The sequence below is a fragment of the Stenella coeruleoalba genome (assembly GCF_951394435.1).
Source record: "Stenella coeruleoalba genome assembly, chromosome: 21".
NCBI lineage: Eukaryota > Metazoa > Chordata > Mammalia > Artiodactyla > Delphinidae > Stenella > Stenella coeruleoalba.
Genome location: NC_137167.1, coordinates 4,198,561 through 4,213,574, shown reverse-complemented (window position 1 = coordinate 4,213,574; position 15,014 = coordinate 4,198,561). Strand labels below are relative to the sequence as shown.

The window sequence follows — 15,014 nt, the reverse complement described above, 5'->3', positions numbered from 1 at the left end:
AACTGAGTCTACTATTTGGTTGGGCAAAGAATCAGTCAACACTATTTGTGTTCAGTCTCTAGTATGTGTAAAACATTTTTAAATTTCAAAATTATTATGTACAAAGAAATGTAGTGTATGGTAAGAATTGTGAGGAAATTTAAACATGAATATATATGAGCAAAGCAGGTGAATGGATGACTTCTACATTTTGACTGATTCTGGATCAAGAAAGGAGAGCAGATATAAGAACTCAAAGAGCATTTATGATGGTGGTGGCCACTTTAAAGCCCTATGCCTCGCATTGATGATGTCCAGTTTCTCCTTTTATGGAACTTAATCTATTTGAAGATTAGACATAGCCATGCATTGTTTGGCTTTGCATCATTGGGACCAAAATTTGTTAAATGAATGGATAAGTGATTGAGTTAATGAATATGGGATAAGTCCCACAGGTGTGGTAGCATTTAGCATGGGGATGAGCGGTCCAGTGTTTGAGAGCAGAGCCATCATTCTTATATGATGATTTTGAGGTCTAAGAATATGGACTTTACCCTCAAGCCTTACTATCAGATCATTTAGCATGGATTGGCAATCTGACAGCAGTGTGCAGAATAAACTAGGAGGGAGGACTTGATCTTTTAAGAACAGGAAGGAAAAGGGCTAATTTTTTTTTAAGGAGAACCAATTTTAGGGCAGATGATACAGGTTTGGGTTAGGCGTTTGAAGTTTAAAGAGATGGTGAGCAATACACATGCAAACTCTAGCAGGCAGCAACTAGAGTTTAGCAGAGAGGTAAGTTACAAGTTGAGGTAGACGTTGGAAAGTTGCAGCTGCGAGGGAACAGGGAGATGCCTACACCAACCCTTTAACTCCTTGGCTTCGCTAGTTGGCAAATGAGACTCGGATGATGATGGTGGTGGTGATGACAGCTAATATTTCTTGAGTGTGCCGGCCGCAAGCTAAGTTCTTTCCATACCGATCTGTATCTCACTGTATACTCACAACAGCCCCAAGATGACAAGGCCATTTGGTGACTTCAAGCCTTTTCTCGCTAATCAGGCTGATTTCACTCTCTCCAGAACCTATAAGAGTGTTCTTTGCGGGAAGCAGCCAGCGTTCGGGTCCTGGCGCAGCTCAGAAGCGTGGAGACCTCTCTTTAGGAAGTGCTCCCCTTATCACAGCAGGAGTCTCGGGGGCACGCGCCAGGCGAGGAGCAGGCGACCAGGGCCCGGCGCGCACAGTACCGGTCTCTGCAGCAGCTGGCCCGGCCCAGGCAGCGGTCCTCGCCCGCCAGGTGGCAGCTTGGAGGGTACCGGGCGCGCCCACTTGGGGCTCGGGACGCGGAGCCCCGCCTCCTCGGCCCTCCATTCGGTTCTCCGTCTGCCCGTCTCCCCGGCGCCCCGCCCTTCGGAGGCCCGCCTCCCCATCGCCCCTCCCCTTGGCGCCCCGCCTCCCCGCCTCCCCGGCCCAAGACTTGGCGCCCCGTCTGCTTATCTCCCGGCGCCCCGCCCCCATATCCCCGCCCCTCGGGGCCCCGCCCAGCCCGACCGGGCGCGCGCCAGCGCGTGGGTACTGGGCGTGAGGTTAGACGACGGGAGGGTGGGGACTGGACGCGAGGGTCACGTCAAGGCGGCATAGACAAAGGGCGGGCGCGCGCACGTCCTTACGCACGCCTCGGCCGGCGGCGGCGAGGGCGGGGCGGACGGTCCCCGGAGGGATTTGCCTCCTGGAGCCTCGAGGAAGGTGAGTACGGTCCGGCTGGCCCGTTCCTGAAGGTCACGGGCGTCTGCGGGAGCTGGGGTTTGGGCCGGCGCCCGTGAGGGCTGCGGTCGAGCGACCCCGCTCCCTGCGCCCCCCACCCCACGGCGTTGGGAGGCACCATTGCCGCTGCCGGGGGGTTCCCGGCGCCGGAACGTGCCGCCCTCCCTGCGGTAGAGCGGGCCCGCCCGTCCCCGCGGCGCCCTCCGGCCCGCGCCCCCGCGTGTCCTGCCGAATCCCGGCCCCCGCGGCCTGCCCTCCGCGCGTTCGGGAGGGTGAAAGATCACGGGGAAAGGCCTTCACCGTGACCGCTCAAGTTCTTTGGTGTCCCTGGGATGTACGTTTTCCGCTCCTGTTCTCCAGAGGATCCCCATTTTGCTTTCTTCAGGATTTCTTAACCCTCGATATCCCTTGCCTCTCCGTTTTGATTTCACGCCCTGCGAAGCATCCTCCTGCCGGAGGGTCTTATTTCCTCACTCTCCGTGTCACAGAGGGCTTTAACTTTCGCAGTTGAAAAGTTAGGGAAAATATACCGTATGAAACATACTGTAGTTCTGTGGAAGTAAGCTCCATGCTGTACTACATACCAGTGCCTCACGGCTCAAGGCCTCTGTGCCGCGGACCTTCTCGCTGATAAGTTTCTTGAGATCCGTTGAAGAATTTGCTTTCTGGTTCATTTTCCTTAATTTTGGCTGAAGTTTGAGTACGTCTGTTTAGTTTCATGTCTTGTAGATTCTATCTCAACCCAAGGGAAACGGTATGAAAAGCAATTGTCCTTATGCCAGAGATGGTAGAAAAGAGTCCTGTATTAATGCCAGTTCGGTATTATTTTCTCACTTTGACAGTGATGTTTTTTTCAACCTTGTATTATGCAGAATTTCAGACATGGAAAAGTAGATAGAATAGTGAGCCAGCATGTACCCATCATCCAGCCTCAAGAACTCACCTGTGACTGAGCATGTCTAATCCACATCCCCCTTCCGCGCGCCCCCATATCTCTGGGATAAATCCTTGATGTCAAAAGTAGCTTGAGAGGGCTTCCCTGGTGGCGCAGTGGTTGAGAGTCTGCCTGCTAGTGCAGGGGACACGGGTTCGAGCCCTGGTCTGGGATGATCCCACATGCCGCGGAGTGGCTGGGCCCGTGAGCCACAACTACTGAGCCTGCGCGTCTGGAGCCTGCTCCACAACAAGAGAGGCCGCGATAGTGAAGAGGCCCGCGCACTGCGATGAAGGGTGGCCCCCGCTTGCCACAACTAGAGAAGGCCCTCGCGCAGAAACAAAGACCCAACACAGCAAAAATAAATAAATTAATTAAACTCCTACCCCCAACATCTATTAAAAAAAACACCATGTTCCTTCAATGAGCCAAGTTCTTTAAAAAAAAAAAAAAGTAGCTTGAGAGTCAAAATAAAAATCTTACTTTATGGCTTTATGGAGTAAAGCCATAACTTACTTTTATTGGGACATAGTCTATTACAAGTACTTCAAGTCCAAAATACATAATAGCATTGGAGAAGCACCAGAAAAGGGCATCTAAAAATTAATTAAGTGGCTGGAGGACAGGTTAAAACAGAAGGTATGGATGAGAACTTCCAGATCATCTTGTCTTTTTCATTTTTGATGAGCCCTCAAGGCCCAGAGAGGTTCAGTTACTTGTCCAGATCTACAGAGAATGAGAGGTTGAACTGAGGCTGGAAAAGACATCTCGCAACTCCGCATCTAGTCTTTCTCCTGTACCATGCTGCTTGCATTTATGTTGTTTCCTTTGGGAAAGAGAAGTGTGTGGAAGGGCTGTAACTGAAAACTCTTCCGATGAAGGGCTTGGGTAGGCAAATATGAACCTTTCCACCAAAATATGGAATAATGAAACTAGGGGATAGGCCTTAAATTATTTCTTAAGCTAGATTTGGGACAAGTTGAAGAGTTCTCATCATAGCTTTTAGGAAACATGGGAAGATGCTGACCTTAAAAGTGGAAATCCAAACAGAATGAGTACAAGCTTTAAAAGATTTAGATGACATTCATAGCTATTGAGTGAAGAGTGACTAAGGGAAACTGGAATGCTTTTTAGGGGGTGTACCCCTGATGCTATGCTCTTGTGGCTGAGAGAACAGTAGCGCCCTCCCATAAAAACATCCTTCCTTGCCATGATCAGGTAAGAATCCTGGGCTGGGTTAGGCTTTTTTTTTTTTTTAAACAAAACCATGGTTTGTATTTCCTAGCACACTTTAGGCAGTTAAGTTTCCATACCTCAGGAAAGACAGCTAAGTTCAGTACTTGGGCCTCAATTTTTTTTACCCTTAAATGCTACCTGAGGGATGCTGTGAACAAGGGAATCCTTGTATGTAGACTTCTTGGAGTTTGCTTGTAAGCTCAGTTTATATGATATGACATAATTGTTTATAAATTTATTTTCAGGATGGACTTTTCTTCTGTGAGTTTGTGACCTAAATACAGTAGTTGTCATGCACATCCAGTTTATGGAAATGCCGCTCAAATGAACAGCATCAGGGTGTCTTGGTAAATCATTGCCCCTGAAGACATGAGGGGGTGGGGGAATTGTATGTTTTGGCTGAGGGGTTGGTGTGTGTTGGAGAATATTTGGTCCTGGTTAAGCTTGAGCTGTACTGCAGAATTGTTTCTTCACGTAAAACAACCTCATCGTGGCATGTCATTTACTTCTTACTGTATCACTACATTCATGGGGAGGACCTGAGCAAATGTCATCAGTTCCCTGTATAATAATGCTTACTCTATAGCATGATGAATGCTTTTTAAGAGCACAGAATTTTAGAGTTAGGAGGAGTGTTGTAAGTGCTTGGAGTTTTTCGTAAGTCCTTAAAGGTACTCTCTCTTTTAAAACACATTGATACATGCACACGCCACCCAGCCCTACAGGCTGGTTTGCTCTCTGGGAGCTCTTTTTATTTTGTCTTCATAATAGTTGTTAGTGTGTTTGCCTTCTATTAAACTGTTAGCTCAAGATCTGCAATTCTAGAATGATGCTTTGTAAAAAGTAGGCACATGATACGCTTTTGTTGACTTTTTGAATTAAAAAAACAGAAACCAAAAAGCTGGTGGGGAAACTTAAATCCACAGAAGGTGAATGACTTATTGAAGGTCACACAGAGCAGAGAGTAACAGAGCTCGGCCTCCAACCTCAGACGACTCCTGAGTCCATTTCTCAGTCCCTTCCTTTGCACTGTTCTCTTCACACCTCCGAGGAGTAGGGCGGGGAAGATACTATATGTATTTTTTCCGTTACCAGTTGGAGATACGTTATCTTCAGAGTCTGCCTTAAAACTTTGTGGTCAGTGCTATCCAATAGAAACATAACACAAACCACACGTATAGTTTTTAAAATTTTTTAGTAGCCACTTTAAAAAAAAGTAAAAAGAAACAGGTGAAGATAAGTTTAATAATATATTTTATTTAACCCAGATTATCTAGAATATCACTTCAACATGTAATCAGTGTACAAATTATTAACGAGATCTTTTACATTCATTTTTTTTACCCTAAATCACTGAAATTCCAGAGTCTGTTTTACATTTACAACACGTTTCAGTTTAGACTAGCCACATCTCCAGTGCTCAAGGGTCAGACATGGTTAGCAGCGGCTGTGTTGGACAGTGCAGAATCACTGTCAGCTGAGCAGAAAGATGAAAGAGCATTTTATGTTCCTGGTAATATACAGGTCTGAGGTTAAAGTAGAGTTTGTGGTTTTGGTGACTTTTCTTTGCACAATTAGGGTTGTTTCAACCTTGTGGCAAGTTGAACCAAGAAGTCTGATGTTTCACAAATTTTGTGCCTTTGTGATGAAATGCTTTCTCATTGTAAAGAGACTGCTTAGTCATGGGAGGGAAGGTTTGACTTTTAAAAAATGGCTAGTGATAAAACTCAATAATAAAATAACCTGATAAAAAGCAGGCAAAAGATCTGAGCGCTTCACCAGAGAGGATATACAGATGGCCAATAAGCACATGGAAGATGCTTCATATCATTGGTCATGAGGGAAACAAATTGAAACCGTGAGATACCACCTAACATCCATTAGCATGTCTAAAATTAGAAAGACTGATCATATTGAGTGTTGGTGAAGATGTAGAGCACGTGGAATTTTCAGACACTGCTGGTGAGAATTAATGCAAGATGGTACAACCAGTTCAGAAGCCGGTTTGGCCGTTTCATTAAAAGCTAAACGTACACTTACGTCGTTCCACTCCTAGGTATTAACGCAGGAGAAATGAAAAGTATGTCCATGCAAGGTTTGTAGGTAGCGACTTTATTTGTAACAGTTGCCAGCTGGAAGGACCCATCACTAGGTGAGTGAATAGAGAAGCTGTGGCCTGTTCTACCAAGGGAAACAGCTCAGCAATGGGGAATGAACTGTTGACACGGGCAGCAGCATGAATGATTCTCAGAGTGATTATGCTAAGTAAAATAAACCAGACTCAAATTTTTGAAAAAAGAAGGCCAGGAAGTTGCTTCCAGTTACATATACAGTACTCAGATGTCAGAGCACTGATTTTGAAATGGAACTCTGAGAGCAGCGTTCAGGTTGGGTAACGAAACCTCTCGGGTCTTATAGTCCCAGCAAATGGAATTGTCCTTTCTTAAACTGATGGCCCCAGAATGTCAGTGTATTCTGTATCTTTGTCCTTTTTTTCTTTTCCAGCTTTGCAGGTTATGTTGCTTTGGGTTGAACTTGGTACCACATTTCTTGTTACCCAGGTCCAGCTGATGTGAGGCCTTTCTAGGCAAGGAGAAAGTACTTAGGGTCAGAATGACCTTAGTTAAGACCAAGACCCTGAAACTGACCATGTTCCTATCTTCTTCCTAGTGAGTTGAGTCATCCTTGAGCCTGACATATCCTGGCTTTGTCTTGGACCATCTGTTTTATCCAGGATTGCTGTTGGCCGTAAGCATATCCCTGGTTTTTCAGCAGTTCAGGTTCACTTCACCTAGCAGCTCTGTGCTGTCCCAACTCCTTGGAAACATTTTTACACCCTTCCTCCTAAGCAGCAGCGTCCTATTCAGGCATATTTCTTATACTCCACTGCTCTGACATGCTTGACATCAAATTCCCCCCAGCGTACATTTCCTCTGTGTACGTGCATTTATTTACCATCACATCAGAATGGGGGCATTTGCTGGGTCTGTGACCTGACAGAGTAAACTAGGAAAAATGGATGGCTTTCCTCTCAAGTGTAACCTGCCCCAAAGCAAAGGCCAGCTTGGGGAGCAGAAAGACCATAAGACGGGGGGTTGGGAGGCAGATGTAAGTTCTAGTCCTGCCTCTGTTACTGGCCAATTTTGTAGCTTGTCTCGTCACTCAACTCTTCCAAGCCTAATAATTTAAGCCATTAGAGGAGCTTGCATTAGAATTCTCAGTGATTCACTAATAAAGTTGTGGTTTGCGACAGCTACCTTAGGGATTGTAAACACCTTTAGGCAGGAGTGGTGTCGAAAGAGATTTCTTGTCAGTGTAATGTCATGACTTCTTGGGAAATACCTTCCAGTGCCCCCTTCTCCTTCATAATAACAGGAACTTAGTGTAGCAGTAATAACAGTTAATGTATTTTGAACATTTACCTTGTTCCAGACACTGTGAAATGTGAACATTCTTTTTAGTAGATGTTGAGCAGAAGTTTAAAGAGATTAAGTAATTCACGCAAAGTCACACTCACACTACCAGTTAAGTGATCGAGTGAGGATTCAAACCCTGAAGTGTTTGTTTTGATTCTTGAATCATGAGTCTGTTACCTATTCAAAAATGATAAATACAGTTTTAAAAGTACCAAAAAGATAAAGTGATGCCTTCCTTCCATTCCTAGAGGCGGCTGCCATTGCCAGTCTCCTGTGTCTCTTCCCAGAGATGTGTGTCTTTGCAGGTACACACGCACCCTGTATGTATTTGTCCTTTTCCTCCCTCCCTCACTGTTGGTATTTGCAGTGGACCTTGTTCTGCATCTCACTGGGAGGTTGTTTCTTCTCGGTGCATATGTAGATGTCTCACTCTCTCTCTTTTTTTTAAACAGATGACTAGTATTCCACTGTATCCTTGACTAATGGACAGTGATGTTTCTCTTGATATTACAGACAGTACTGGAGTCAGTAACCTTGCACATACCTCCTTTTGCACAGGGTTTCTCAGCCTCCTCACGGTTGCCATTTGGATACTTCCTTGTTGTGGCAGGGGCGGCCTGAGCTTTTTAGGACGTTTAGCAGCATCCCTGTCCACAGTCAGCGCTGGATGCCAGGAGCCCCGCATCCCAAGTTAGGACGATCACAAATGTCTGCAGACATTACCAGATGTTCCCCAGGGGCTACAGTCAATCGCCCCTGGTTGAGAACTACTGTTGCAGTTTATCTTTAGCGTAAGTTTTTAGAAGTAGAGTTGCTGGATCTAAGGTTATATGCATTTCAAGTTCTGACGGTGATTGCCGAATTGTTCTGCATAGAGGTTGTACCGTTGTACACTCTAGTCAGCAGTATTTGAGGGTATTTTCTCATTTTCACCAATAGGGTGGGTTATAAGAAACCTTTTTTGCCCCTCACTGTACTTTTAATTCACATTTCTTGGCTTTACAGCTCCCCTTTGTATGAGCACTTAGTGCTTGCTAGGCACCACGGAGTAGTTTTTGCTTTGTGGGTTTTGTGACATACTTTGAAATGCCTTCCCCTCTATCTAGCCCTCTTAAAAAGTTTGGTACTTAGAACTGCAGACAGTGCTCTGGGTGTCTTCTGATCGTAATGAAGTAATAATATGTGCCATTTATTGAGATCTAATATATATAACAGACATTGTGCTTAGTGTGCTTTAAAAATGCATTCTCCCAGTGTAGCCTAAGCACTTATTTTTAATGAAATGGCATATCTTCTCCTTTTTGAGTTCGTATGTGGCATGTCTCTGGACATATTCTGGTAGTAGGTATGGTCTCCTGAAGTGTAGGATGTGTCACAGAGTCATGGAGAGCTAGCAGAAAAGAAGTTTCTATAGCTGCAAATCGTAATAGTCTCTGCCTTGTGATCGAGTCAGAACTGGTTTCGAAGCCCTGATTTCCCTCCTTTATTTTCTCTTCCAGGACTCTTATATTTTTTTTTTAGTTGAGGTGTAGTTGATGTACAATATTATGTAAGTTACAGGTGTACAAAATAGTGATTCACAATTTTTAAAGGTTATACTCTATTTATAGTTATTGTAGAATATTGACTGTATCCTCAGTGTTGTACCGTATACCCTTGTAGCTTATTTTATATCTAATAGTTTGTACCTCTTAGTTCCCCACCCCTATATTACCCCTTCGCCCTCCTCACCGATAACCACTAGTTTGCCCTCTATATCTGTGAGTCTGCTTTTTTGTTACATTCACTAGTTTGTTGTATTTTTTAGATTCCACATGTAAGCAATAGCCATACAGCATTTGGCTTTCTCTGTCTGACTTATGTCACTTAGCATAATGCCCTCCAAGTTCATCCATGTTGCTGCCAATGGCAAAATTTCATTCTTTTTTATGGCTGAATAGTATTCCACTGTATATATGTACCACATCTTCTTTGTCCATTTATCTCTTGATGGACCCTTAGGTTGCTTCCGTATCTTAGCTATTGTAAATAATACTTCAGTGAACATTGGGGTGCATGGATCTTTTCGAATTAATGTTTCTGTTTTCTTTGGATAAATGCCCAGGAGTGGGATTGCTGGATCATATGGTAGCTCTGTTTTTAGTTTTCTGAGAAACCTCCATACTGTTTTCTATCGTGGCTGCACCAGTTTACACTCCCACCAACAGTGCAGGAGGGTTCCTCTTTCTCCACCTAGGACTCTCTTCTTGTTGGCAGTCATCGAAGTGGGCAGTGACGACTGTGTATGTGCCTGTTTGCTGAATACTTGTCTCTAGGCACTGAATGCCTAATGCCTAACATGGTGTGTGGCACGTAGTTTGTGCCCTGATGTCGTCACCCTGAGAACTGAGAAGCCCTGGAAAGTGGGCCAATGGGGGCCCAGATTTGCCATTCAGTGGGTTGAAGAGTTTCATTAGCTTGGTGGTGGACTGCCACATTCCTAGGATGAGGCCATCTTCCCTCCTAAGAGGCTCAGAACTGGTTGGGTCTTCTCTTTTTCTCTGGACCATATGGACTGTTGGGGGAACATTGGTCCAAGCGACTCTCAGTGGATTTGGCTGAAAGGTGTGGAATGGAAGAGAAGGGGTAACTAGTGCTTTGAGCTGATAGCTTCCCCTGCCTCCTGCCAAGGAGTCGTGGTTATATTTACTTGAGGCAAAGTGATAGCCTCTCTTACGAGAGCATTTATCTAGAAATTGTGTTGTGATGGAGTTCTCATGTGAGCAGTTTCCCGATATTTCCAGAGACCAAAGTCTGTGTTAAGGGGTTAAGACGCCAGCACCTCTGGCTGTGATGGCTGGTCCGCTAGTCCGCCAAGACGTTTGGAGGCCTGTTTGATAACCAGTGTGCTGGCCTCATCTTTGCCTCTAAGAATTCACGAGAGGATTGTTTAATGTTGGCCACAGAACTCATTTGGCTAGTTGCTGTTGCGAGTCCTGGAGTCTCTGGGGGTGCGGGGAGTGGAGGGCAACGAGGGGGAGGTCACTGCCTTGGAGGGGAGGAAAGAGCAGCCGGGACAGAGGTCTGCACACTGTTGCTCTAAAGGGTCAGATAGTAAGTAGTTGAGGTTTTGCTGGCCGTGGTCTCTGTCACATGTTATTCTTTTTTTTTTTTTTTTTTTTTACAACTCTTTAAAGATGTAAACACCGTTCCTAGGACACGAGCCTTGTAAAAACTGGCCCAGGTTTGTCCTGTGGGCCTGGTGTGTCCACCTCTGAACTAGGTGACGAAATTATTGCTAAATGTGTTTACTTTGATGTTTTGGGGACACGAACCCAGAATAACCTTGGAAATTCTCAGTTGATTGTGATCCAGAGGAACGTGATCTAAGCTCTGGCTTGGGACGTCAAAGTGACCCCGGTGTTGGTCACCTTTGGTTCATGGAACTCAAGGTAACCTTGGCTAATGTGACAGCAGCTGTGCAGTGGGGCAGGGATGGGAGAGTGGGACAGAGGTGTGGCCCTGGAATTAGGCTGGAATTGGACAGGTTTAAGGAATACAGTGACTCAGCGAACTGACTTAAGTCTCAGAAATACCTCTAATTTCCTGAACGTCCGTTGGGATGTCATTAGAAATCTGGCATGTACTGTCAGCTTGGCCAGTTTTTAAAAATGAACGAGCAGGTTTGTACCTTGGATTCTGAGAACACCAAATTCCGATGCGCGAATCCAGATTTGTCTTGTGGTTTTCCTCCGATGGCAGGAAGTTCTGTCGAGCAGGCCTGGCGTGAAGGCAGTGTTAATGTAGCTCAAGGTGGTTTGAAAGCTAGGAGGGCCTGGTGGCTAAAGAGCGGGGCTGTGAGACAGGCGCACGTGTCCACATTCCTCCCGTGCCATTTATAGCTGTGTGGCTCCGGGCGACTTTGTCCTCTAAGCTCCGCTCCCTCACCTCTCATAGCCGTGATGGTAACTCCCCTGTGGGGTTGTTGTGAGCATTCAGTGAGGACGGCGTGTGCACAGTGCTTGTTGTATTAGCTCAGTGTCCGTGCTGTGAGCAGTCAGTAAACGTTAGCAATGATTATGGTCACGTGAAAGTGGAAGAAGTGGAGGATCCCTGCCACTGAAACGTTGTCTTTTTAATTTAATTGCTAGGTGTGTGGGATGTAATGGGAGCAGTTAGGAGTCAGAGAACGGGATCCGTGTCTCCCTCGCTTAGTTTCCTAACTGGTAAAATGGAAAGAATACATACTGACAGGTTGTGAGATAACATGAGAAAGGGCTTTGAATCCTAAACAGCACTGGACAGAACTCAAGGTGAAGTCAGTGACCTGTTCATTTGTTCCATTTCTTGAACGTCTAAAAGTATTGGAACCGAGCCAGAAGGTGATTGGCGTGAGGCCAAAATGTTTGCCAGAGAGACATGATAGGATGTTCCCAAGTTCAGAACTTGGAGTGGTAACTTGTGGTTAAGAATGAGTAATATAAAATTGAAATAGTGAAATTTAAAAAAATAAGTGGCTGTATTAAGTAAAAGAAGCCAAGAAGGCTGCATACTCTGTGATTCCAACCGAATGACATTCTGGGAAAAGCCAAACTATGGAGACAGTGAAAAGACCAGTGATTGCCAGGGGTTGGGGGTAGGTAGGGGTGAATAATCTGAGCACAGAGGATTGTTAGAGGAGTGAGAATACTCTGTGTGGTGCCTTAGTGGTGGATACATGTCATTATACATTTGTTGGAACCCATAGAATGTACAACACCAAGCGTGATCCCCAGTGTAAATAGTCTTAAAGAACAAAAAAAACGGTGTCCAGAAAGGCTGCAGGAGTTAATCTATGTAGAAAACGTGACAATGTCTTGTAATACTGAAACTGTATTTCCTAAGTCAGAAGCGAAACACAAATACTGTGTATTCTTACATAAATGTGGAATTCAGAAAATATGAACTTGTAGAAACAGAGAAAAGAATGGTGGTTACCCAGGATCAAGGGGTAGGAGAAGTTGGGAAATGTTGGGCAAAGGGTAGAAACTTCCAGTTATAAAATAAATAAGTTCTGGGGGTCTAATGTACAGTGTGGTGATTATAGTTAACAACACTCTATTAGATACTTGAAAGTTGCTGAGAGGGTAGATCTTAAATGTTCCCACCACACACACACAAAAGGTAAATATTTGGCTAATACTCTGTGGGTGTCACGTTGCGATATGCAGGTGTGCAATATGTAGGTGTATCAATCATGCTTTGTACTCTGCAGACTTGCTCAGTGTTACCTGTCAGTTAAATGTCAGTAAATCTGGGGGGAAATAAATAAAAACAAGAGTTATTATTTTTTTAAAACCTAGATTTCCTTTTCCCCTGCAATTCCATTTCTAGGAATTGATCCTGCAAATATGTTTGCATGTGCATTTTGTATGCTAAATCGTGTAGGCACATTCATTACATTATTTATAACAAAAAAAAGGGTAGAAACATTGGTGTCCAACCTCAGGAAAGCAGTTAACCAAATCAGGGAACGTTCTTAACAGTTGAGAGCCATGCACCTTCAGAGAGTAAGGGAGCTCCGTGTGCACTGCGGGAACACTCTCCCAAGACACGTTAAGCTACAAAACAAAACAAAAAGCAGTGTTTGTGGTGTGCCGTCATTACTGTTGCCTGGGCGCGAGGTGGGCCAGAGTCATTTCCTCTTGTGTGCGTAGAACGTCTCAGGAAGAATACGAAGCTGGTGATGCGGTTGCATCTGTGGACAAGAACTCTGGGCAGTGGGGGGACAGGTAGGAGGCACGTGTACTCCGCCTAGTACACCCTCCTTGTCTTTTGAGATGCGTCTTATGTCCATGTATTTTCTTTTTCTTCTGTTTGAAGTCTACGGTATTGATTTTTTTTTTAATTGAAGTATAGTTGATGTACAATGTTGGGTTAGTTTCTGCTGTGCAGCCGAGTGACTCAGTTATACATACACATTCTTTTTCATATTCTTTTCCACTATGGTTTATCCCAGGACATTGAATATGGTTCCCTGTGCTCTACAGCAGGACCTTGTAGTCCGTCCAGTCTATATGTAATAGTTTGCCTCTTCTAACCCCAAATATGCATACATTTTCTATTAGAAAAGTTTGAGCGGCCACAGGTCGTCGTTTCACCGGGGTTGAGAACTATGAAACATCTGTGGTTCTCCTCCACACGCGCGTCTGCCACCTGTTGCTCTGCACAGTCCCTTTGACCTTGATGTTGTGAGAACGGCACAGGCTCTAGGCTGACCCTAAAACGCGCCGGGCCCCACCCCAGAGCATCGTGATGTGTCTCCCCTTGGTTTGTGTTTGTGTGACGGATGGTGTTTCTGTCTCCACCTCCAGCTTCGGCAGCATGTGAGCAACTTCTTGCCAAGGACCCGGGTCACCGCTGAGAAGGGCGCCTTAGGGAGAAAAGTATCCAGAGGAAACCAGCGCCAGACGCGTCTGGAATTCCACGCACCGCAGGCAGCATGAGGCGTGCCGTGCCAGCACCTGCGGCCTCCTGGCACAGCCTCTAGCTCTCCAGAGAGGAGGGTCCTGGGAGCAGTGCGCCTGGAGCCTCTCCAGGGGAAGCACGGGGCCAGGTGTGAACCCTCTATGATGGACGCAATTTCAGCTTATGAAGGAGTTTTAAGGAGAACAGTTATTTAACTTCCACATATTCATGTTCGCTAGCCTTCTGTGGGAAGCGCCAGCAGTCGCCCTCCTCCGCTGGAGTTATCAGGATTTTTCTGGCACCGAGTTGAACTCTTCTTGGTACTTCTGGCAATGACACATCCTCAGGAGAGATTTATCTGCTAAATGCTCTTGGACAGGAGAAAAAGTAAAACTCCTGGAAGCAGCGTGAGAGTAGCAGAGCCCAGATCGCGCCCTCGCCGCTCACTCGCCCAGACACTCTGTCTGGCCTCGGATGCTGGCACTGAAGACTGACCCTGCCCCGTCCACCCCTGCAGCCCATCTCTTCTGGGGGGGCTGGCCGCCTCGGGGGCCCCCTTTTGCTCTCATCCTACTCCCAGGCTCTCTGTTCCGGCCGTCGAGTGAGGTGAACTTGGGAATGGAGTTGGTGCCCCTCCCCAGGCCGGTGCTGTCGGAGAGGACCATCTGAGGCCGAGCTTTGTTCGTGGGGAGGAGGGCGCTGGCCTGGCCTGCATCCTCCACCATGTTCCTGTTGCTGCCTTTTGACAGCCTGATTGTCAGCCTCCTGGGCATCTCCCTGACCGTCCTCTTCACCCTCCTCCTGGTTTTCATCATAGCCCCCGCCATTTTCGGAGTCTCCTTTGGTATCCGAAAGCTCTACATGAAAACTTTGTTAAAGATCTTTGCGGTGAGTGTGCTGTTTACAAATGGTTGCTTCACGGAGGAGGGAAGAAGTACCATTAGCAAAAAGAGCTGTTCTTGTCTGGTTGATTGTGAACTTGCTGCTGGATGTGGGGAGAGTTGGGAGAATGGGAAGGAAGTGGCATTTTGAGTAGAAAGAATAACTAAACGTGAGCTTGTGAAAGCCTTCAGCAGTCTTTCTTTTGAGCTAAGGGACTTGTGTGTTTGGTCTGTCTGAGCAAAGGCACCTATTCCATGACCCCACACCTTGCCTGTTTATTTCAAACGGAGGGCCTTAAGAATGAAAGAAAAAGTCACTGCAACTCAAAGCTGCTGCTGGCATATTCCCTGACTGATAAGTATGGGAGAGTCTTTTCT

At 45.9% G+C, this 15,014-nt stretch overlaps 1 protein-coding gene across 3 annotated transcripts in view; it reads left to right on the top strand.

Moving 5' to 3' along the window:
* The first annotated feature begins 1,574 nt into the window (after positions 1-1,574).
* The window catches only part of GPAT4 (glycerol-3-phosphate acyltransferase 4), a 31,693-nt gene continuing 18,253 nt past the window's right edge, over positions 1,575-15,014 (top strand). For 2 of the 3 annotated variants that reach the window (XM_079909023.1, XM_079909022.1), the window contains exons 1-2: positions 1,575-1,725; positions 13,662-14,643. In XM_079909023.1, the coding sequence (XP_079765149.1) occupies positions 14,479-14,643 (165 nt within the window). In that variant the 5' untranslated portion in view covers positions 1,575-1,725; positions 13,662-14,478. The remainder of the gene's footprint in view (positions 1,726-13,661; positions 14,644-15,014) is intronic. The other variant, XM_079909024.1, reaches the window with a different exon arrangement.